The sequence below is a fragment of the Trematomus bernacchii genome, unplaced genomic scaffold, assembly GCF_902827165.1.
Source record: "Trematomus bernacchii unplaced genomic scaffold, fTreBer1.1, whole genome shotgun sequence".
NCBI classification, from domain to species: domain Eukaryota; kingdom Metazoa; phylum Chordata; class Actinopteri; order Perciformes; family Nototheniidae; genus Trematomus; species Trematomus bernacchii.
In genome coordinates, this window is record NW_022987828.1 from 5,424,553 (window position 1) to 5,449,605 (window position 25,053).

General features: G+C 37.9%; 1 protein-coding gene across 1 annotated transcript in view; it reads left to right on the forward strand.

Annotated features, from left to right (window-relative positions):
- Window positions 1–2,222: 2,222 nt before the first annotated feature.
- The window catches only part of lmbrd1 (LMBR1 domain containing 1), a 47,872-nt gene continuing 25,041 nt past the window's right edge, over window positions 2,223–25,053 (forward strand). The window contains exons 1-7 of the mRNA XM_034152204.1: window positions 2,223–2,381; window positions 3,865–4,041; window positions 4,787–4,850; window positions 16,422–16,519; window positions 18,207–18,274; window positions 20,390–20,478; window positions 24,908–24,981. Of these exons, the coding sequence (XP_034008095.1) occupies window positions 2,316–2,381; window positions 3,865–4,041; window positions 4,787–4,850; window positions 16,422–16,519; window positions 18,207–18,274; window positions 20,390–20,478; window positions 24,908–24,981 (636 nt within the window). The 5' untranslated portion in view covers window positions 2,223–2,315. The remainder of the gene's footprint in view (window positions 2,382–3,864; window positions 4,042–4,786; window positions 4,851–16,421; window positions 16,520–18,206; window positions 18,275–20,389; window positions 20,479–24,907; window positions 24,982–25,053) is intronic.

Here is a 25,053-nt window from a genome sequence, read left to right on the forward strand (position 1 = left end):
GATCAAGGGAGTACCCATAGATTCCAGTAGAGGGCTTCGCCTGTGTTTATATAACATTGGTTTTGTGACCGGCTCACTGCAGCAACCCCTGCAACGTATAGTGTCATTATGAAATGAAAAGAAAAAGAGCATAAACATCAATAAACTATTAGGCTATAGCCCAAATCATTACTTGATTGACAACTATTTGGATGTTTCATACCTTTTTCTCAGCTAAGGCCTTATAATATAAGGTACATGATTTCCATTAGGGCACGTTGCCAAGCCTCCTGATATGAAGCTATGAAAGGTTGCATGAATTAAGATGACCTATACCTCCCCTGTGAAGTGAATAATGGGTTGAATGAATTACATTAGTCTAATTAAAAGTTTCAAGACAGTAGCATAAATGAAGTTTAGATATATGGTTATTGATTTTAGTGATTTAAATTTGAAAGTGTCCAATAGTGACCGACTAATTAACTGGTGTTCTTCATTTGAAATTAGTAGCAGACCAATTTCTTGCAATATAATTTAGAGAAGTATTACTTTCAGAAACTTTGAAGCCTCAATGTCACTTGCAAAAGTAATTACTTGAGTAATAATTTAATTTGGTCTCAATAATTCCAGACATGGTGAAGCATGATTGCACACTCTAATACTGTTGTAATTTAAGGGACAATATACTTCATGAATGGAGTAGGCTTCTCCTGAAAGTGCACACTTAAAACTGTGAAGTGGGAGGTAGAATATAAAGCCAGAAAGAAATCCTTATATTTAGATACCATGGGGTCTGAATGCAAGATAAATTGGATAAGAAATGGAAGAAATGGTGAATGTGCCTGGCAAATGGGTAGAAACTCTGCATGCACAAAAAACCCAAGCTGATTGATACACTACTCATAGAGTCTTGAAAAGTTTATATAATCCCATTGCTGAATAAGTCTGGATCCCCTGCTGAATGAAACAGAATATCATGACTCTAAAGTGTCATTTCTATTTCTTTTAAGTATGTTACACTGAAAAATGTAAAATGTGGTCTAGTTATGGATAACTTGTTTACACTTCAAATAGATATTTAAAGTTGAGTTTAGACTTTCTACTCTCTTGTTGTTGAGATACAGAATATAGAAGAAATGCCCAAAACATTGTTTTCAGTATGAGGTACAAGAAAATAAATATTGGTTATGCATATTTCTTATTGGAAATGTAAGCAAAAAAATATCAGGCATATATCACAGAGAATATTAAAATGACCAACCAAAGAGGAGAGACCAAAAGAAGATTAACCATAACCCTAATGTAAATATGTATTGTATAAAGACAAAGTCATCTGAAAAAGTCAATTGTATAGAAAGCGTAGACAGGCTTCTAGGGAGCCACTGCTTGGACAGCTGTTCTAATATGGAAAAGTTTGGCATGTTAACAATATAATTTTTACGAGGAATACAATATCATATGGGGATTAGCTTCAGCCCCACAAACAGTGGCTGTTGACTGGTGTGGGCCACTGCGGTGGATAATTGATGACAAGTATTACCCCAATGATCTGCTCTACACATGGGAATGCAACTACAGGTGCACTGCACCTAGTTTACAGCGACCTACTTCTAGCTTTTCAGCAAATTGAAAACTGAAATAAAACACATTAGTTTTCTGGATAGACTGGATGATTACTGAATGTTTGCTTAGGTGCTGACTGGTCGGACCATATGCCAAATCGATATTAACATTTTCAAAAAAATTGAACCAGCAGAACTATGCTTAGCCTTAGGGAATACCTAACACTGTGTTATTCTGCACATTATGTTTAGACATTATAATGACCAAACTTGTTTATAATATTATATGCTATAAAAATAGATATGCAATCAATTTTAAATCTATGAAATCTTTAAGAAACATTTTCTGATCATACTTCTGTAGTTCTAAAAGTCAAACTTTAACTTATAAAACAGATATTTTTTGTGTTGGTATGACTACTTTTATTTTATTTCATCTGTCACTGATGGTGTTTTTTTTATAAAACAACAACTTCGAGGATTGCTGACCCAGATCTTTGGTTTTATGCAAAAGGTGGTATTTTGTATGGTACTGTTGCTATCGACAGCTTCTGGTCTTTAAAGTTGTCAGCTCCTCTGTTTTGCCGTAATGTCCCACCACCAGTGAAGCTGTGTGATTCCAATAAAACTGCTGTAAAAATCATTCGCATACATGTGGAGATACAGTATCTACAGACGTTGTGCACTTTCTGCGGACACGTCACGACTGCTGCTCGCCCTCCACTGTGATGACGTCACCGGGATCACGTGGGTTTGTTATTGCAGGAAGTGAAGATGGCGGGTCAGTCGTTTCTCTCCGAGTCTATGCTCGGGTGGTCTATTTTTACTTTTATACTTATGGTAAGCACATTTTCAGTCGTGTAGTGTTTTCATTAAGTTGTGGGCTGTCATACAAATACTTTGAGATGTTTTAGCAGGTCTAGAGCTGGCGTGGTTAAGGTGTTACGAAACGAAAAGGCTACAGTGTATCAACGTCAATATTGGCTTGGGATTGATTTTAGCTAACATTAGCCATGACACACTTTAGCATAAAGGCTGTGTTGTGCTCAATGTAGAATTATATTCGCTTAAATTGCATACTAAAAGCAGGGGTAGTGTTAATCAGCAGTATTTTGAAAATAGCTGTCAACTATGTTCTAATGTACAGAACATTAACATCTCCTTTTAACTTTTCTGGGTGACAGCTTCTACCTGTTCTAATGCGTAGTTAGTTTTCACCACATGGTTTTAAAATGCGCTTCACATATGTCATGGCGGTGCTGCTTGAAAAGCTAATAAGGCTGCTGTAACCACATATTCTTCAAACACATACAACCTTTCCGTTTATGTAAACAGATTTTGGCCCACTCTACTTTAAACGTTAGCGTTACTTAACTGACTTATTTGAACTTGGTCTCAGTAATCTGCTGCCCAAATTAGCACACATTATCTCAGCTGTCACTCAGAGTCACGTGACTTAATCAGAAGACGTCCAGGAGAATGCCCGGATGCCAATACTGTGTCCCCACCACCCATCACTTACAGCCCTTTTTATTAGAACAAACCTTTCAGTGGATCTTATTTGGATGCAAAGCCCGCTCTTTGCCTGGCAAAACAAGCAGCCAGAGGCTTAAGGCTGCTGGACTTTAATTGATCCTGTCTGAGAATGGCAGCCCCTGATCTAAAGGGACTAGTTTTAGCAGTGTCCTCACTTCCTACAGCTTGTGTGCCGTGAATATGACCTTGTCATTTCGAAGACCCTTATTTGTCTCCCTATTGAGTTGCCTACATGTTACTAGGATAATCCCTTTCCCTTCTTCTTCCCCCCTTTTTCCAATGAACTGCAACAGAATACATGAGCAAATTAATTAATGAATTCAAAGTTTAAAAAAAAAAAAACTATGAAAAGTTAACTTTGTGTTATTTCTTGTAAGTCCTTACAATTATTGTGAGTCTACATTCACACTTGTGCTGACAGGATAAGAGAAGGGAGTATGATATAATCAGATCATCGTTTTTTCTATCACCTGCAGTCGGGCTATTCTGGTTTATAATCCCCCAGTGTTGTGTTAACACCTTGGTTTGGTTTGATTTCCTTTTTGGCAATCATCAACACACACATGGTGGTAATCGTTTCCAAGCACTGTTGAACAGGCAGAAGACGCCACAATATTGTGAAAACAGTATAATGAAGTGCAATAGAAATATAGCACTAAAACACTGATCAATTGTTAAGTGTGTTGCCAATCGAAAATGAAAGTGTACTATTTATATTGTATTTACAATCCCTCCTGATGGTATCATTTTCCACTTGATTTAACATAATGTTTTTTCCCTTGTTTAGGTAATCCTGACTTTTTGTTGGTTCTACATTCGGAAATTTCAAAGTCGTCAGGAGAGTGAAGTTGTTTCGACTATCACAGCAATATGTGCACTGGCCATTGCTTTGATAACCTCTGCACTTCTCCCCGTGGACATATTCCTTGTTTCATTTATGAAGTTTCCCAATGGTACCTATAAGGTAAGTCTCTTTTCTTCTAACTGCTCCAGTAAAAATCAATTTGCGAAATGCTAACGAGTTTCCCTGAGGCAGCTTTTAACTTTGCTATGTAATTTTCTTAGAATTAGACAAAGTGGACGTTGTTTTAGTCCAATCTAAAAGCTGAATTCATTTCTTGGCTCATCAATTTTGTGCAAAGTCATTGCATTTGTTCTATCTACTTGAAGATATAGCAAAGTGTGTATTGGCATCTTCATTTGAAGAGCAGGTAATTGTTTCTTTCAGTGAGGTGCTCTCTACTTTTAGCTGTTAATTCAGTCAAGGCGACCTAAAATAAGATGCACATGTTAACTCACCAGGGACATAATCCTTAAATTACAAACATAATCTATTGGTTTTCAAATGTTGTAATCTAACAAAATAGGGAAAAGTCTGTGTCTGTGTGTATGCATTCATGTATGTCCTTTGAGTTTTTCGACAATAAATGCATTTTGAATGAATCCAAGACACTGAAAAGGGGTCTTGTAATGTGTTATGTAATGCATTATTTGTTTTATGCCTCTATCTTGAAGGGTTATATATGAAAATACAACACACCTTCTGTGTTTGTGTTAAAATAACACTATTTCTTATAGTCATTGCTGTACTCTTTTTACATTTTGTTTATTTAAGCTGGATGTCTATTCTCATTGAGTATTATACCTATTTCATTCCTTTTAAACTTGATTTTAATTTTTCACCATGGTTTTTCTTTGGTAACATTTAGGATTGGGCAGCTAACAATGAGACAAGAGGGCACATTGAAGACACTGTGCTGTATGGATATTACAGTAAGTGCATTTTCTCTATCTCATTGTGTGTTCACATACAAAAATTAGAATCAGGGTTATTTATTGCAGAATTTAAAGGAAAATGTATCTATAATTCCCTAAAAGTGCTCTTTTGTTTAAAAAATGTTCATCAAGTTAAGCTGTTTTGCAAGTCATTCTTACACATGGAATCTATAAAGCAACTTTTGTAGTACATCTTATTCCCCTGGAGCAGTCTAGCTCAGGTTTGCACTAGGGCTGTCCCGAATACCATTTTTCGGGGGGCGTGCGTAGTAATCAGCAGCGAACCGCTTCAACACGTGTATTTCGGTTTATTCACGGCATTCATTTTGTTATTCTACACTATTGTTGTTTTATAGTTATTTGTTAATGTATATAACCCAATTTGTGTTCTTTGAAAATTAAAAGGATATTGCATTGTGTTTGTTACTTTCGTTGCAGTTGTATATGTCTTAAGTGTAATTTGGCTTGGCTTCCTATTTTGTATGGACATGCAGGGCCGGCCCTGCGCCATAGTTGATGGGCGCTGTACGCAATATAGGCGTAGTTCTGTTAGTATAAGATAATAAGATGTACTTTGTTGATCCAAAATCGGGAAATTGTTTTGTTATGAAATTTAAATAATTAATCTTTTTAAATTTCTAACTTATTTTAATTTGATTTTTTCTCCCAAATTTTCGGCGCCCCCGATGGGTTGATGTGCACTTAGCATTCGCCTATACTTCCTATGCCAAGGGCCGGCCCTGTGGACATGCTTTTATTTTTGAAGGATAGTTAGCGCTGTTGACAGGAAGTTGTTGTTGCTATGGAAACAACGTGACGGAGATTTAACGGAGAAAAGTCATATCTACATATAAAGACGGAGAAAGTAAACGATAAAGTTTATGGTTAAGTGTTTGTACCCCCCGAAGAGGTACAAGCTCTTACGTTGATATTGGAGATTTCAATAAATTCAATTTAAAAAAAAAAAAGAAAAAGAAAAAACGAATATCCGAATAACGAAATTGAAACCCGAATAGTACTCCAACGAACGAATATTCGGATATTCGGGTACAGCCCTAGTTTGCACCAAAAATACAGTATATCAAAAGACCATACAGGAGCTGACTGTTAAAAAAAACCCCGCTAAATGTAATTCATGAAACCTGAATAAATAACATATATATAATTAAAATAAAGACAGTTATAATACAATAATCCATATTAGGCAGTACTGTTAAAATAATAGATAGTCAAAAGCCCTTTTAACTGGGTAATCTTAATAGACTGACCAATAATGTTTTCCATGATGATGTCATATATCAGAGATATCAAACAGTTACAGTGTTTCCTGGCAAAATGTCAAGGATGAGCATAAAAATTAATGGAATTTGTCAAATAGCAGGCAGGTTACATTAGTCAACTGAAGCTGACAATAATAAATTACATTTAGTGTTGCATAATTATGCTGAAAGTTTAACGTTGGATGTGACTTGTGCAGCACACGCTATATTACTGGAGAACACAAGGTGAATGGTTTTCATGACACTCATATTCAGACATTTTGATATCATTAATACTTTTAACACTGTTCTTGAGAAAGTGATGATGATTCACTCAGATCTTTGTTTGGTTTATGTAATGCCTTTCTTGTAGATGCAGTCTTGTTAACTTTTGCTATTATGGTCTCTTCCTTAACTGGTTATATACTGTATATATTTTTGTAATAATGCGAATATTGACATGCCTTGCTTGGTTCCATGCTTTCATAACCTTGCAATTATTTTATAATATATAACTTACCATATTTAAACAGGCATGTATTATATTTTCTTTGCTGCTCTCTACTATTTTGTTTACCCATATATCAAGTATATTGATGCTGTTTGTACCTGGCAACAAACTCATGTGAAGGAGCTAACAAGATAGGAAAATACTAAGCTTACAGATCAAGTAAATAACCATGTTAATATAACTTTTTAGTTACTCTAGCAGTGATGAAAACAGCATTTTTCATTGTGAGTGATTGTAACATGTTGGTGTGGTTTGTGTTGAGCTCTGATTGAGCACAGGTGTTTCCACTTAACTCAGCCATTGTCTAACGAGTGTGCTGCTGGCACGTGCCAACAGTGCTTGAGTGACATCGGCCTAATCCTGCTAATAGTTTTGAATTACACCTTTTATCATTTTTCAAAAAATGTGGTGGCCCCTGGTAATTCAGGCATATCTCAGCCTAACTTCAACCTAAGCCAATTCCAATAAACCAGAATAAGTCAAAACACCTGTGTCGGTGTACAGGGCCTTTCAAGCATGACAACACGTTGATGGACCTTGTCATAGTAGGATAAAGCCCAGGTGATATTGATAACCTTAATTGTGGCTGTGTCTCTCTGAAGCTTTGCCATTGAGCCAACATGCGCTTTTCCCTTAAGTCTGTGACAGTTTGATTTTGGTCTGACAGTTGGTTTTTAGCATACTTAGTTGTATCATTAGTAGGTTTGTTGAGCGTCCAGTCAGGACTCTCTTGCCTGATTCTCTTGCAATGAGGATGGGCATGTCCATCCCCCATCGAAAATTCAGTTGCAATTCATGGGGACGAATTGTATCCAGGCCCGTTTGGCTGTTACATTCCTAGCTGAAAGCTATTAGTGCCTCTGAAATGTCTTCATGATTGTCATATTAAAGGATAACATGAGTTTGTTGTCTTTGACGATAGCTAATTCAGTCATGCCAAAGACGCTAGATCACACGTTTTCCAACAGATGCTGGCTTAAAGTGCCTGTCAGCAACACTGTTATGTACCGTCTGTTCAGAAATGCCAAATGCAAAGAAGACAAGCTGTCTACTTGCCCAGACAGCCCAATCAAAGAAATCACTTCCACTGGTAAAATGACATGAGAAAATGTGCTTACTATGAACACTGCACCTGAATCCAGCTTTCAAAGCCCCTAGTATACTGTCTCTGGACTGGCTAAGATGATGTTATACACAAGATTGATTTTCTCTGTCACTATCTATAGTTTGGATATGACATCCTGTTTAATGGTACATTTTCTTTATATAGTCTTATACAATGAAAACATAATTGTGTAGCTATCGTTATGAATGCATTGACATGTCCCGCTAGGTATTTTGTTTATTTTATGGCCAAAATGCCTAGAAACCGTTGTCATGGTGCAACATTTACACTTAAAGAAATGTGTCACATGTCAAAGGAAAAGGTCAGGTAGTTGGTAACGTAGAACGATTTTGTGTGAACATTTCTCTAATGGCTTCGAGTGGCTGCTAGAGCTGCTGGGAACAATGCAGGACTACATACTGTGGCACTTGTGCTATGCCAGTTCATAAAGGAAAAGTAGGGATCATTTGACAAGTAGTTCTGTTCATGCCATTCGCAGACAATAAGGGATTTGTATTCCCATATATATTTTCTTATGTGGTCGTAGCCCTGGGAGTGTGGCGTGAAAGATCTGCTTGCAAATCTGCTGTTGTCTTGTAACCTCAGGCTGTTGATAAGCAAGGCTGATTGCTTGTTAAACTTTCCTAAAATAAAAACAATCCCTGCATTTCCCAATCGCTCCCTCTGATTGGTATTGTGGTGTTCAAGGTGAAAAGAACGTGTGAATGCATTCCGAGAGAGAAGAAATCATTTAACACAAGCAAGACATGTTCCTGAGGTCAGTGCACTGTTTTTATGATAAGATTCAGAGTTCCTTTCTTTTATGCCCAAACTATTCTGAAAGTAGTTATATATTAAGTGAGATTTAAACCTTTAATTACAAAGTAAAATGGGATCATGATGCTTCTATGTGACTGTTTGTCACTGCAGTGAAGAGATGTTTGTGAAAATGACATTTGAAGTGACTTGTGTGCTGAGTCTAAGCAAAGTCATATTTTACTGCAGGCTAAAGTAATACGCGAAAATGGAAAATGTGATTAATTCAATTTTGGCTACAAAGTCTATTTTACTATCCTGTTGTCGATGTTTTTGTCGAACTAGAGACTCTTTCCCCTATTCTTTCTAAAGGCATTGCTTTTTTATTTGCCAGTAGGTGGAGACCAAGCTCCATGTGTGTTGTATGCACAGTGTGCTCACAAATCTAACCTTTAAAGTGGATTTTTTTTCTCACAACCTTATTTGACAGCATTGTCCATTTGTCTCTTCACAAATGGAATAATTATAGGCTTGATCCCTGTTCCTATTTCCTCCACTGACGCATGCTTTTTCTTCCAGGTGATGGACTTGCATTCAGTAGCGATCACAGTTAATAAGCATGGGTATATGTCCAGCTCTTTTTAAAACCCCCTGTTGAATATTTACATAATGTTTGGAATAATTTAATGTCCTTACATAGCTGTCATCTGGTAAATTAATATCGGATGGTGGTTTAGAAACATTTCTTCTTTGAGCACACATGTTCAATCAAACCTAAAGTTGGCACTGTTAACATTTCTGCAGCCGCTTGAATCAATGTTTCTGTTTTATAATTATTACCCTGAAAGGTTTTACATGCACAGTCAGGTCACAGTGGAGAGATACTGTATATAGTCAGGAAATTGCAACACCTCTACATTGTTATTTTTTATGGATTTGTTGCATGGATCTCCTGCATGTGTGCTTATGTTGAAGCACACCAAATGTCTGTGAAATCTCTAATTTCTTCACATTCTGCTATTCCTATAATGGCTGCATCAACAATGGCATCATATTTAGGTCAAATAAATGCATTTAGTCAAATCCTAGATGGGTAAGGGCATTCATTTATGTGTGCATGAGTATAGTTATTTACTTTAGTGCTCATTTCAAGGCTGAACAACAAATCTCTGAGAAACAGATATTCAAAAATCAACTGTAATGTCAACAAACCGGATATGAACATATTCTGTTATAGTGAAAAGTTATTTCCTGTAGAGAGAACTGCAGAGTTTTTTTAACCTACACAGTGTTGTATTCAATAAAATGTATCTTCAAATTGACAGAGAGGATGGATGCCTGCAACCGAAACACCCACTTCCCTTTAGAGCCCAAATAGCTTTTTGTGATCTTTGATGAACCCTAAGTTTGAAAGCCTAGCCTCTCAATCTCCAGCCTCTGTCCATTTATACATTTCCTTGGACTGCTCAGTACTTCGAAGCACTGGTGCATGAGACCCTTAAGCAACAGTGCAAAATACCCCTGGGACCTCTGAATAAATCATTTGCTTTCTCACTGCCCTTTTTAATGCCATTTGTAGAGGAGAAGTTGTAGAGGAAGGGATCCTCTAGTAAATACTCTGCAAGTACTTTCTTCTGACTGTGATTCTTTTCCACCCTGATGTGCTGACTGGATTTTGGAGGAAAGTGGTAGCCAAGTGCTTCTTTAAGACTGGTTTGAAAACATTGACAAATTGCAGTTTCATTTTTGAGAGCAGCTCTGTGTGATCCAGAGGGGCCTTCAACGATAAGAACATTGTCCAGTGTGAATAAGAACAAGCGCATTCACACCGCAGTACTTTTCCCACAAAGGTTCATGAGAACTTAGTTCATGAGAACTCTTTAGTTCTCATGAACTAAGTAGAGATCGCGTTCACACCGGAATAAGTCCCTGGGGGAGGATTAGGCAAATGAAGCCGCTGACGTCACTTATTCTTCTGCTTTGGGTTTACTGGCAGGCTGCAAACAACTTCACGGCGTATACGGCCACCCGAAGTCCCCGGCCGTAAGTCCCCGGAGTTGGGGACTGGCTTCCGAGTAAATCGCCAGAACGCCGACACCTCCTCATCTCCACCGCTCCCATGTTTTCTTTTGTGTTGCCATAAGTTAGTCTCTCTGCGTTTCTGCGCTGGGCTAATGCTAATGCTAATAATGCTAATGCGAGGATAATAAAATGGCGGCTTCACAAAACTTTTTGGGAGTTTTACGGGGCGTGGTTTGCATTCCGCCCAGCCAATCAGACATAGGAACCTTTTTCTCCCACGAAAGTACCTGCTCTCTAGCAGGGACGGAAAAGGGGGTAAAAAAGGTTCTAATTTTAGTTCCGGCTCTTTTTGGTGTGAACGCGACATTTCGGAACTAAAGTGGGAAAAGTACTGCGGTGTGAACGCGGCTAATGGGTACTTTTTTTGCCACCATTTGCTAAAACCAAAACCCATAGTGCTTCACTTCTACTTCCTGAATCTAACTCCAAATATACAAAACGGGGATTCAGACATTTAGACAGTGGACAACATTTTAAGCCTGTAGTTACCTCTTTCACCATTTGTTCATTTGTTGTTGTTTTTAGCACCACAAATGCTGAATTTCTGAGGCTGATTCTGTGACTATCAAGTTACTATGATGAGGTTCATTCATTTTGGAAAATAATATAGTGAGCGGGACATTTTACATTTGGAATATAAACCAGACCAACTAGGTTATTGCTGCATTCATTCCTAATGAGGCTAATCATATCTATGGTATTTTTGTCATGTCATTTGTTGTTATTGGTGCAGAAATAGACAAACCCATATTTCTGTTATAAGTTAATATTAATATAATATTGGCCATAGGTCTGTCAAGTTACCATATTTTACTATATTGTAATCGTTTTCAGAATGCATCCCAATAGCAATATTCGCAATTCATCTTTTGAAAATAGTAATAATAAAATCAGTGAAATTAATCTTTGCTGGTTTTTTTCTGCATTGAGATATTACCATGTGTTTTATTTTCAATCTTTTTCAAATGAAAATATCTCTTCTCTGCTAAATTAAAAGACCCAATTTTATTGTAAAAAAGGTACACGCTATACATATTCTGCGCAAACATGACCTTTGCTAACAAGCTACATTCTCAAATACCAATTTTACTTCAAAATGTGTTCATATAATTTAGTTGTATTCTATCAAATATATTCTGAGAGAACTCCTTTTGATAATGTTGGTTTTGCTCAATGAAGCTTTAGAAATGGTTTTTAGCACACACAGGTCTTCTGGCTCAGAAACCATTTGATAATGCGATGCACAAAGATATTTTTCCTCCATTTAAGAAATTCAGTTCACTATTCATGTCCTTCATGGCTACTGAAATAGATGGTCCCTACTTCCTGTAACAATGTATAAGTGGCCCTGTGGAGTCCATTTGGGATATGACGACTTCTTTACAACCAGATAAAACATGCCATTGAGCTATGAAGTGAATCAAAATGGCATATTTAACAGGATGTTCCATGTTGTGACAGTCCATTTTCAGGCAGATGGCAAAAACTAGAGAAACACGCGGCTGGACGATGTTTACATTCAGACCAGCCTCTGCAACACAACCTGTAGGTTTCCACAGAGTCCATTTAAAGTCTGCATTCGGCGTTACTGCTTGCTGCCATTTCGTCAGCTTGGAGTCAATAAATCTAAATTTGGGTGACAGTGTTGTGGAAGGTCGGTGAGGGAAAGGTGTGCCAAGCAAGTGACAGTCAAAATCACTTGAGTGACTTTGATAGACCAAGAGGAAATGTCAGTCAATGCAAAGATGCTAATAATGCACTTCACAAACATTCATTCTCAAAGCGCTTTTTCTTTAGGTATTAGGTTACTATGATATTATATAATCTATTCTTTTGTAATAACTTAAATAAGAAAAGCTCTGTATTCAAAGCTATGATAGAGTTTGCCAGCCAGATAAACAAGGCTTTCTTCTTTGTATAGTGGTGAGCTATCTGAATATTTTATATTCATACTGTTATTCAAAACAGGGGTTACACAACTCTTTTCATCTTTGAACTGTAGAAAATAGTTGTAAAACTTGATCAGCTCCAAAGAGTGAATCAAAAACAAACTGACAGCAGAAAGCCGTGATACGCCGTCAGCTTATCAAGTTCCTTTGTCTTGTATGTTAGCAAACATCTGTTTATTCATACGTTCAGAAGAAACCGAGCATCAAATTAGAGTCCTTCATGCTACCTGTCAAATTCAACTTGAATATTTACTAGTGTTTATTCCAGGTTCGACCCCCTAAAAATGGATACGTCCCTGATGTTTACTGGAAATAAGAGTGCAAGCTCAGAGTGTCATACCTTTCAGCGAGTGTCTGTAGACAGATATTTTCATCTGTCTCTGGAGTCCTTTGTCAGAGACTGTGTTTCAGCGAGAAACCTCCCATGGCATTTCATTTTCACTTAAAATGTAATACATGCTGCCGGTCTGCAAGTGACAAGAGTCCAGGTGCTAATGCCCCTGTGGAGAGCCATAGCAAGGTGAAGACAAGGCTCTAATGTTCCTCATTTAGAGTGAAGCTACTTTCTTTGATTGATATGTTGGAATATTTATAATTGTTGTACATTTCTTCAAATGATGATTAAAATATATTGCGTGTGTTGATTTACTCACATTGTTTCCCCAGCTGGCACTCTGTTGGTAGATGAAGGTTTTTTTTCAGCCATCTCTTCAACCAATTTTCCAAAATGTTGTGGCTTTCCTTTCAGTAAGGGGAGTACTATGAACACAAACATGTATAAAGGGTGAAGGAAGGACATGTATTATTTATTCTCTACTCTCTGTCAGGGGGATAAGTGTGCTAAACTTGTATCCCTGGTCAGGTATTCTCCCTGTAGAAGATGTGCTTAGAGTAATGGATGATACATGGTAATGCAGTTACCATGTATCATCCATTCTCTATTCTCTCAGTATGTTAATATTCCCGGTGTTTTGATTCATTTTACCCATTGCCTTAACCCGCAAGCATATGTCAGCGGCTGCACACAGTACATGGCTTGCATTTATTGGCTCCTGGCATCATCCTAGACTCACTTTGTCTGGCTGTAAATGAGTGTAAATGGATATGTTAGTGGCGCAATGAATACGTGTTTATTGGAAGTAATGCCCTGTCACAATCACAGCTGGCAAAACGAAAGCCACTGTAACAATGACATTCATTTGTCCGAAGCAGAGAGAGCATTTTGTGAAATGTAGTCCATTTCACAGGGAAGCATGTTTATACTTGCCTGAGGCCATGCACTATTGACTGATATGAAACAGTTGTTTTCCACATGTACACTGAAGTGTGGTACTGACAGTCCCTTATATGATGAGGCCCTCTGTTTCGCGAGCGTCGACGGGGGGACGGGACGAGGGGTGCTAGTGGAGCCTCGCAGCGGCGAAACCGTGCTGCGCCACACGAATTGTGCCGCATACAGTATGCGCATAGGTGCGCTGCATTTGCGGCTCAGTTGAGGCTCCCTCCGCAAGATGAGGCGCTCTCTGCAAGGTGAGGCCCCACGCAGTCTGCGTGATCGGCCTGTAGGGAGGGACGGCCCTGGGTACTGATGTTCTGGATTAAATGTTATCAGGAGCAGCTTTACAATTTTGCTATATGTTAGTATGGCACTGCTTAGGGCAAATAATAAGATGTTGTTTTGCGTTGGTCTTAATATTTTATCCATTATTTTGTTTCTGACTTCCAACAAAGACTTTACTCATGTATTGAAAATCTCTATTCAACATGTAGGAAAAGGGGACTTGATGTAGTTGTGGTTAGCTGTTTGTCTTTCTGCACATGTTTTACTTGGCATCACAATGTGACTTGTGCTAATGATTCACATTATCACCTCAAAGAGGCGTTGGGCTATGCCAACCATGCTGCTGGGTGCCTTCGTGTTTGTGACATGCTTTCCTTTGAGTTATTTTGGGTTTGTCTGGGCTGTCTTCACTGGCATGCATTTTCCGCAGAAAGAAAAGCCCCCAGCTTGAAATAGCATCTCTCTATTAAAGTGTTTTTGACTCACCTCCGCTCTATGAATTCCTAATGTTTTCGACTGTTGGTCTTTCTCTTAAAAAGTGTATTGTACAGGAATAACTAAACAAACAAACAACTTGGATCGCAGAAGAGCGAGTTCTTTAAACCAATAACAGCTTTATTGCATTCAATGTGTCCAATTCATACAGAAGGTCTATGAAATTATTTTCTGACGAAGATGGCTTTTTGCTATTGAAGTGCTATGGAATTGCTGTATGTTTATTTAGATAACCATACCTCCTCAATCAAATAAGATGCTCCTGTTGTTGTACAATATCAGAACATCCAATGACGGGATGTAATACTTTTCTTTGCGAACCAACCCATAAACCTTTAAATACATACATATAAAGCTCTACAGGGTGGTCAGTGACTGCTAAATGAAGCGTTCACTGAAAACATTCATTTCAAAAACATATTACCTGCTGCTGGCCCAAAATGTCTACAGTGCATTTACTCTGATGGAAGCTTCCCCTAAGCTGTTTTAGGGAACATTTCTTTGAAACCCACGCTTTCAACCAAAATAATTAGTTCATAAAGATTATTGCTCCCTCAACCTCATGACCCTTTGTCTAGATATGTCGCTATCCTAAATTATGAGATATGAGTTGTTGTGTTTTTTCAATGCCCATTTTGCTTTGACCCCCCTGGATCTCTAGATATTTTGAGCTAAGGGAATTGCAGCAACAGCTGGGTTGTGCAACATATGTATCATAAACCCCATGTGTTTTGTTTTCCTTATAATGGAAGAGTATAAGGCTGCCTAAAAGAGTATGCATTTGTATTATTGTTAACAATGTTTTACATTGATTAATTCTACAGTATTGTATACAATGTCCAAAGGGGTTCAATTGACAACCTAAGACAATGCCCAATAGTCACACATCAAGTCAAGTCAAGTCAAGTCAACTTTATTGTCAATCTCAATATATGTTTGTACCATAGGTTTGTACACACAGAAAGATCGAAATACTGTTCCCCACAGTCTTGAGGTATAAAAAAAAAAAAAAAAACGCACACATTAAGATGCAAGAACACTCAATAATTTACAAAAAAACCACAAAATAACTGTCTACTTCAAGTAAGCAGGATATATATATATAAAAGATGATGTACATAGTGCAAATGGGAGTGCAAAATTGGAGTGCAAAATTGTCCATAGCAGCGTAAAAGTGATGCAACATATGACATTGAGCAGCCATTGATATACTATGCAGTCTGTTTTCAAGGGGGAATTAGGGAAGTACTGACAAAATAGAAAAGCAACACAACTGGTTCAAGGTTAAGGAAAAGAGATACATTTGGTCTGTGGGGAAAGTTAAATGAAAGGTGTTTTATAACAAATGTTTTTTTAAGGATGACTGAATTTAAGTTATTTAAGGTTTCTCTGTGGTCTCAATGTTTCTTGGTATGTGAATAACTGATCCCTGCCCTAGATTTGTCATTAGAAGACTTTTAAGAAATGGGGTCATGCCGTCTCAGAAATTCTGATGACTGAAGTGTTTGAGTTTTGAGGAAATGGTGTTACTGAAAGGGGGAATTATATTAGTTTATGACTGTAGTAGGACCTGAGAAGGGAGATTTATTTTACAGAAATAGTTTTTTAATATACTTTGCCTTTAAGATGATCAGGGTAAATAATTAACACTGTAATAACAACTTCAAATCTGAATATAAAACATTACATTTATATGTATGTACCATACTTGTCATACATGCTTTGCAATGCTTTTACATTTTAACGTCATGATAAAACACATTGCCCTACTGTGTGCTCATAAGGGGTTATAGATTTGTAGATGTTTGTGACTAATCTTGGATTCCAATTCTTCTTTTCTTTACATATAGCACTATACTCCATCATACTATTCTGCGTCTTCCTATGGATCCCCTTTGTTTATTTCTACTATGAAGAAAGGGATGACGACAACGTGAACAAATGCTCGGTAAGAACTCACATTTCTTCTTATACACACAGCACTGCAATCTGCTTAGATTTGGTTCTGAAGGATCCAAATTCATTCAAATGATTCAGGTGCAGCTTACCAATATGGTAAATGCAAAATGTCTTGTTGTAATTTAAGTCAACATGAAACCATTAGCTTCCACCCATTTTATATGACAAACACTAAGAGATGATTTCCATCTTTCCAAAGTCTTTACTCCAATCTTCTGTTTACTCCTTTGTCAAATCAGGTTTGTCAACACAGTGCATGACAGATTTTAAGTCTTTCTGGTCATTTTGCTGTAATGTTTCTTTTATGGTTTTGTTTAATATTTGGGGGCCTGGCACTGAGGAAACCACATTGTATTGGACCTGTATTTGTACACGCTAAATGACATACATAAAATGTAAACCTTAACTTAGCTATTATTAATTTAAAATAAAGAATCTTTATAAATGGCATAATGCCATGTTTGCTTAGGATATTCAGTCAGAATGTTTTTAAGGGCCATGAAGATACAGATAATGCACTTAATGTGTGTTTGTTTACAAAAACCAACACAACTGGCTAAACAATCTTTATATATGTAAGAATACATATATACTATTGCATTCATACTGTTAGTCATAGACCCCACATTGTAACTTAAAGCGGACCTATCATGCAAAATACACTTTTTGATGTCTTTTATACATAAAGATGTGTCCCCGGTGTGTCAGGGAACTCACGCAGCGTCAGAAAATAAAAACCTCTCTCTTTTCCTCCATACCCAAATCTCTAAAAACGGGGCTACAACGGAGCTGATCCAGATTTGCGTCCAATATAACGTAATATCGTAAATGTAGGCTGGCTTTACACCCACGGCCCTATCAGAAACTTTGCTATCAGAAACAATGCCCGACTGTTTTGGACATAATATGGTCGGTGCATGTTTACATTAGCATCGCTAAAACTCAGAGCTAACCTGTACTGGCGAGAGCATGTGTGTGAAGAAGCAGGAAATAAAAAGGAACTCACCTTGTCGGTTATACCACAAGGTGAGTTCCAAGAGAGAAAGCCTTTGAGCTCCATACTGTTTCAGAAATGATAATCCATGATATGGCGTTTCATCACGGCAGTATTTAGTTTAGACAATAGCTTTTTTTTTTTTTTAAAGCTTTATACCCAAAATCAGCACTTTTGAAACAGGAAGTGAAATAGAGGGATATGAGGCATGGCTAGAATGGGTGATCTGTTTGGTATTTTGAGCAAAACACTTCATAGACATGTTTTTTATATATTTTTATATATCTGAGACCTATGCTATTGCCTAAAAAGAGCATGATAGGTGCACTTTAAACATTAAGGGAAAAAAAATGTCAATCTTTAAAATTCGTTTTAGTGATTTACCAAACCAGTGATCACAAAGTGCCCTTTTCTAATTTCAATGTGTCAGTTTTGAGCTGACAGAGGCATTTTCTCTTACAGACAGTGAAGTCTTTTGTATTGTTACTTTAAAAGCACCTTGAACAGCGCTGGGAGTGACACCTTATCTCTGCCAGGTCAAACTGGATCTACACTGACTCTGTATAGCTGTCACTCACTATTGTCCTTATCTAAATGGAGTATATGACCCCGTTCCCTCATTAAAAATGAATAATAATATTTCATGCCTGTGATTGACCAGTAAAATGTTCTTCTTCTACAGCAAGTGAAAAACGCTCTGAAGTACACAGTTGGGTTTGCCATTGTCTGCGTGGTGCTCCTTTTAATTGGGTAAGTTGGAGAAATGGCTGGTTTCTTCGGCTTCAGTACACGATAGGTGGAAGAGGGCGTGGATGTGTCATTGTGTGGAGTTAATGAGAGGAAGGCCCCTTCAAACAGCCACCATATAATTTGCCTGGCTATGATAAGCCATTAAAATAAAAAAACTATAGACGTCCTCTGTCTAAATAAAGGTGGTGTTCTTGTCAATCTGATTCCAAACCAGCATGTGTTATCTATGTACAAAGCTTATGTGGAGGGAATATTGAGGCTTTTCTGTGATATTGTGTGTTATATCTACAAATCTATATTGATGCACCTTCTCAGCCATGTCCCATTTATCCCGCAATTTTCTACTAGTTTTGTTCTGTAGCACCTGCAGTACATAATAGACTTCTCTGCAGCCGTCACGGCAACATGCCACGAGTGCTACCTAAACTAAGCAATGTGCTCTCTCAGCCGTTAAATGCTACATTGGAGGTTTACTTGGTTTTAGAAAAATAAAGGACCCATGACTATACTTTTTCACAGTTAGTGTTTGGAAGTTAGGATTTATTTGAGACTAAAGCAATTAAGCTCCTCTTTTACCCCATGAACTGGAAACGAGAACTAGAAGGCTTTGTTCTGGCTATTGTTTCTGTGGTAACAAAATAATGGCTTTTATACTGGCCTGCTTTTCTCATACTAGGAGAAATCATGGTTGAGGTAGGTTTCTGTTAATTCATTTGGTCTTTTCTTCATGCGATTTATATTTTGTCTTTTTTACGTTGCAAGGTGTATACCTCCTTGTATTATTTATATTTTAATGCTACACTTTTTCTATTATTTTGCCACTGCAAGTAACTTTGTTTTAACATTTAGGACCCTACCCAGTCTTGTTATCTGTGTTAAAGTTACTACAAGACACTTTTAACTTGTTATGAAACATTTTCACTGTAATACTAATGACCTACCCATCTTATCGTCTTTAAATTAGAATGATTTTATTTTCTGCTTCAACTGAAACAAAATAAATACATAAAGAATCAAAATCATTACATAATGTTATTGTTTTCAAGGTTTTAGAGTGGCGATGCTACGAGAATTTCTGAATGCTCGAACACTATGCATGATGAATAGACAAAAGCATTAATGACTCTGAATGTTTCTATGTTTGGTATTCTAAGAAAATACCCCGTAGAGTTTGCAAAAGTTACTTTTCACTGCAGACAAAGTTGTAGAGAGTTTTGTCACAGCTAAGGTCACTTTTATGAAGTGTGCTTTCCTAGAATGAAAAATGACACATGGCATGGCCTAAAGGAAACTATTAAGTGTGGAGCCCTGAGGGTAGCAACATGATAGTGGGGCAGATAAAAGCTATTGAGACCTCAGACCTTTTTCTTTTTGCATGTAAGGCAAGGAGAAGTCTTTAGAGATGGTGATTTCATGTCTTTTACCTCCCCTGGTGAAGGCTTTTTATTTTTTGAACGACCAGTTTTTGAATTTCCTCAAAGAATCCTTGTAGCTTCAGAGAGCATCATATGTCTCTGCTGTCTGTCAAGAAGGATTCATGATTAAAGGAAAACCATTTCAGAATAAAATATAAATAAATATATATATATATAAAATTCTGTATCAATACTGGTGAACCTTTCCCTCTTTTTGCTTGAATACATTAATACTGGGAATCTTGAGAAGGTCTGTTTAAAAAGTTTTTACTAAATATGTTTATCTCAAAAAAACAAACACAAAATCATCTGCCTCTTCGAAGAAATGGGTAAAAGGTGTTTGGTGGAACATGATTGTCTACGTTTATCAGGAACAAATATCAAGACCATGTCAATCATGCTTGGTTGTGCTAAATATTGAAGACTCTTAATACATAGTAAATAGTAATAGGAATAAACATAGATCTTATTTTCACAAAGTGAAAATGAAGAAAAGAGGTTCATCTTGTTTTGAAGTGCAGTATCAAAGTGGATAATATCCTTTTTATATATTTGTATTTGTCTGCTGTAAACATATTGTACCAGGGGCAGTATCATTGTATTTGGCACAGAAAATGATATAATTATAATTATATATACATCCAAGGAGTTACTCTTACTTGTCGTTACTTCTGCTAAATTATTCTTTTGTTGTTTTCAGAGCCTTCGTTCCACTTGAGCCCCCACCTGGTCAGAATTCCACCCAATGGGAAAAAGTACAATACCTTTTTGAAGAGCTTGGGAGTAGCCGTAAGTACAGCCTCTTTTTGGAATTGTTCTCCCTTTTACAGTTGTTGTTACAGCGACTTCATCAGATTGTCTTTCCTTTATTTATTGTGTGATCTGATTAATTTATTAGTTAAAAGTGACCCCTTAATAGGCATATTCATAACTAAAGTAACATTTAGCAATCCCACTATTCTTCTAACCGTATACTTTCTTGCTTCTTTTTCTTTTTCATATTTTATTCCAGCAACATTGACCGGTGTAAAGTCTACAGTTTTAATGGGGAGCACATTTGAGATGGGTTGACATAGCAGACAAAAAAGAAACAAGTTGTCAAAAGAAAGGGCATATTGGGTTAGGTGTGTTGAATTTGAAAAAAACTTCAACTCATTTAAAACTCATCCCACAGCTTTATGACCCTAATTAATCTTATTCTTCAACGTGTCAACTGTCAGCTAACTGCATGTTAGATAAAATAAACTTGTTACATCATGCGTTTATTTATTCATGTTCACCACCAAACTTCTTACGTTGATTGGTAATTATTTAAGCATTCATCTTGCTGGATTTTATTTGTCAAACATTACAGGGGGTGATACTGATGTCAATAATACGTTTGGGCTTAACAACTCGTAGTCTATTTAAGAAACTACCGAAAAAGAGACTCACAAATGTTACTGTCAATTACATGCTTTGGATTCCTCCATTAATTCACTTTACCAGCAATAAAAAGTGACTTTATAGCCTCAATTTCAAAGTGCAGTAAGAAATTCAATTTGCCAGTTATAATCATCTGCTAATGATGGTTGACTGTGTGATCCCAACACTGCGGAAAGACCCTCCTTGGGCATCTTCACTAGTTAAACGGAGCATTGCCAAATATGGACTCCTAACAGTCTTCTGGCCTTTTGCCATCTGGGGATCAAGGAGGAAGTTGAACCATCTGCCTGTCCTCGGCACAATAGTGGACCCCTACATGCTCTCCCTAACCTTCCTCCCTTGGCACAGGGGGAAATAGCTCGGCTGCTGAGGAGGAAATGTGAGGATCATCCCCCTTTCTAATTCCTCATCCTTTCCCCTCTCCAGATGGGGGGGTTAATTGAGTAAAGGAAAGGCTCTTTTGCCCCGTAACCCTGCTGACTGCTTTGCAACGCTGGTTCATTAAGACCCTTACATCTCTTTCTTTAATGGCTCCAACATTACACTGTTCCGGTGATGCACACTCCGTACTGACAGGTCTCTTTTATTCAGACGATGTCTCGGCCCTCGGGCTTTCTTCAGGATCAACAATCATTTTTGAAAGAGGCCTTTGGGGCCGGAACACCATCCGAATAAAAAGACATGCATATGGAGCGGCAGTGTGATTCACTGGTGCGTTACCTTTTTTATACACAATGTTCCAATGAAGCCTCGATGTTCTTTAGATCAGTAGCTGTTATTGTTGGTATTCAACAGCAGACACGACACTCTTGCATTTCCGGCCATGCCTCAAGGTTGTAGTAGAGTGGGTGGGAGTCCAACTTTCACTTGTAAATGTACTTGGGCCAGAATGACTGTGTATGCTCATTATCAGTGAGAAAAGAACACATAAACTCACACTGACCGTGAAATATCAACGTGTACTGTATATCGGAATCCGATGTGTTTGAGCAAATCTTAAACACATCAATTATTTCTAGCAGTGTTTCTTTCTCTCTTCAACCCCCATACAGAAGATAACCATAGGAATGCAATATAAACCCCCAAGTTATTCTGTGTTTTCCTGTATGAACTCTTCTTGGTTTGAAGAAGACAGCTCCCATGCCACAAAGAGTATCCGACCTTCTCTGAGTCTCTGGTGGGGTCCTGGAGTTTGTAGTCCATGTTGAGAATTGGGGTTGAAATTATGTTTGGCAATGAACTATAGTTCTAATCATAAATTATTAATGGTAAATTAATACAGTTACAAAACCTGGCATGCCAAGGATCCTTTAGGTTATCATTTCTGTACATACACAAAACACGTTTGTGTTTTTAAAATAGCATGGGTAAAAATAGAGGCCATCAGTTTATTTGAAATGCATTTGAGGCTTCAGTTGACAGATTCCTAGTGAGGGGGCTGACGTGACGCTGCTGATCTCATCTTGATGGATCGTTTGACAATTCCTGCTGTCCCTCAAAGTGTCCCTCAACTGTGGGATTAAAGCTCAAATATGCCCAAACTATGTTCTTAAATATCTGACCCTATTTTTTAAATGATTTGACAGCTTTACCCACACAGGGAAAAACGAATTATTGCTCTCAACTTTCTCAACTTTGCTAAAGGCCTCCACATGCTGTTTTTTGGCAATATGTGGTCATTTCTGCAGTAAATTGTATCCCATCCCATGATCGTAAAGCTTCATTTGACTTGTTTTGATAATTCTATCATTCCACAGTATGAGCCCGTGCTTAAGGGGCTCCTTAATTAACACCTCTTTGTACAAGCATGCACACAAGCCTGAAGGGCTATACGCAGCGTCAGATAAGAGCACCTCTTTGCTGCTGGATTCAAAGCTGTTCAAATGTGGAAGCCCCACCGATAATACACCATATTCCCTCTGTATAATCCCCGGAAAATCTGCTCAAGGCGACCAAGAAGAGTGGCAGCAAACATCTATCCTTTGCTTTGTGCGGAGTTCACGAACAGAATGTCCTCCATGCAGAACAAGGAGCTATTGTCTATTTTACAAAGCTCACCACTAAACAATGGCAAAAAAATCGCAATGAAACACTCGGAATAGGAAATGTATTCAAATGTTAATGTTCAGCCCAGCTGTCAGACTTAAAAGTTTTCCTTTTTGCATACAATACAAAAGGAAGCAGGCATATAATTTATCTCCATTTTCCACCTCTTTGTTCCGCTGCTTGTGAAATGCCTCTAAAAGAAAGTGATAAATGTTATAAACAACACAAAGTATACATGCCCTGAATACGGACTTAATATATTCAATCAAACGCCGCTGTCAAGGAGAAAGGCAAGCAGGGAGCCACCTATGGCCGTGCTGACAGGTGGCCCGGGCGCGATGAAGATGCTGCTGTGAGGATGCAGGATATCTATAAAGGGACAACTGTGTATCTTTTTTGCGTGGAGCCCTATAACAGGTGGGAGCTTGACAGGGGATTGAAGCAATCAGTCCCTCCATCAATCCCTGTCCTACAACTCCAACTCTGACAGCTGGTGTGACACCTACTGTTGCCCTTGCCTGATGGGTGGTCCCCTTTCTGCCTCAATCAAAGGTGACACACATCATCTCAGCCTATATACATTGAAAGACCCAGCTGTTACCCATCATGATCAATGTATGAAATGGCAATGATGACAAAAAAGTGGACCATATGTGTCTCCAGAGGAAGACTTTGCTCCTGTGCTTTCATTAACGGCAGATTTAAAACCCAAGAGCAGAATACCAAGACGATGCCTTCTCTTTGTCCTTGTGAATAATATTCCTGCCAATTGCCTTCAAGTAAACCAATCCCGGGAGTTTTCACTGAAAGAACATTAGCAGGAAGGTGATTTCTTTGCAGTTCCAGATGGGTTGTTTTCTTGGCAAGAAAATATGCAAAACTATTAATTTTTGAATTTCTTATTATTTTGTTTGAGGAGATGAATTTTCTTTCACAATTCTTGGGGCTCTGTAATTACATTCAAGACATCATTTCAGAGATCAGTGCACCCAAATAAAAAATAAAAAACACTTTTCGCACCTACCTCAAGGATATCTAGCTACCATTACTGCCTTTGCAGAGGTTTAATGAATTCTGCAACCATTTAAAGAGGTAACCCAGGGACTACCAACAGAGAGATTTAAAAAAGAATCATTAAAATGTAAGCAGCAGATAAAATGATACCCTGCTCTCCTCCCTGGATGTTACATGTTTAACAATGCCCCAAAAGATCCTCCTCATCTAGTAAATTCCTACATCAGGGCCACTCGCACTGGGATGGCCCCGATCATATCACTATGACATCATCAAGGTCTTCTCCTAAGACAAAGCCTCTCCAGGGCCACAGAGAACATACAACTGTTCACATGCTGAGTACCACCTCACATGAACACTAAAAGCACCTTCTTCACAGTGGAGTGTCCACCTAAACTCACACACAATATTTTAGGATATCTCAAAGACTTTTCTAAGGATTTTAATTAGTATTTTATAATTTTTTTAATCAGAATCAACCTACCTAAATTATCTATCTAAATGACTTCCACCAGAATTGTTCCATTGCACTGTGTACAGAAGTGCGTCAATGTTATTTCAGAAGCATCTTTAGAACTGACAACAAACCCACACCTGGCTGACATACGGCCAAAGTGTACACCGTACAAAAGGCTCTTGATAGATTATGCATTCAGCAAAGAGTCCTTTGATATTTCTTTCAGAGGCCAAGGACACATCTCTAATGGCTTTCCTGTCGTTCTTTTACCTGCAGATGGTCTACCCGCTCTCTCTTTCTCCATCAGCTCCTTGACCTTGATTGGCATGTTGGCAGTGATCACTTACACGGTGAGTTGGGACCTGAGACAAGTGTTGATGTGTTTAATGGAGCTATATCTACTCAGTGATGAAGTCAAATCA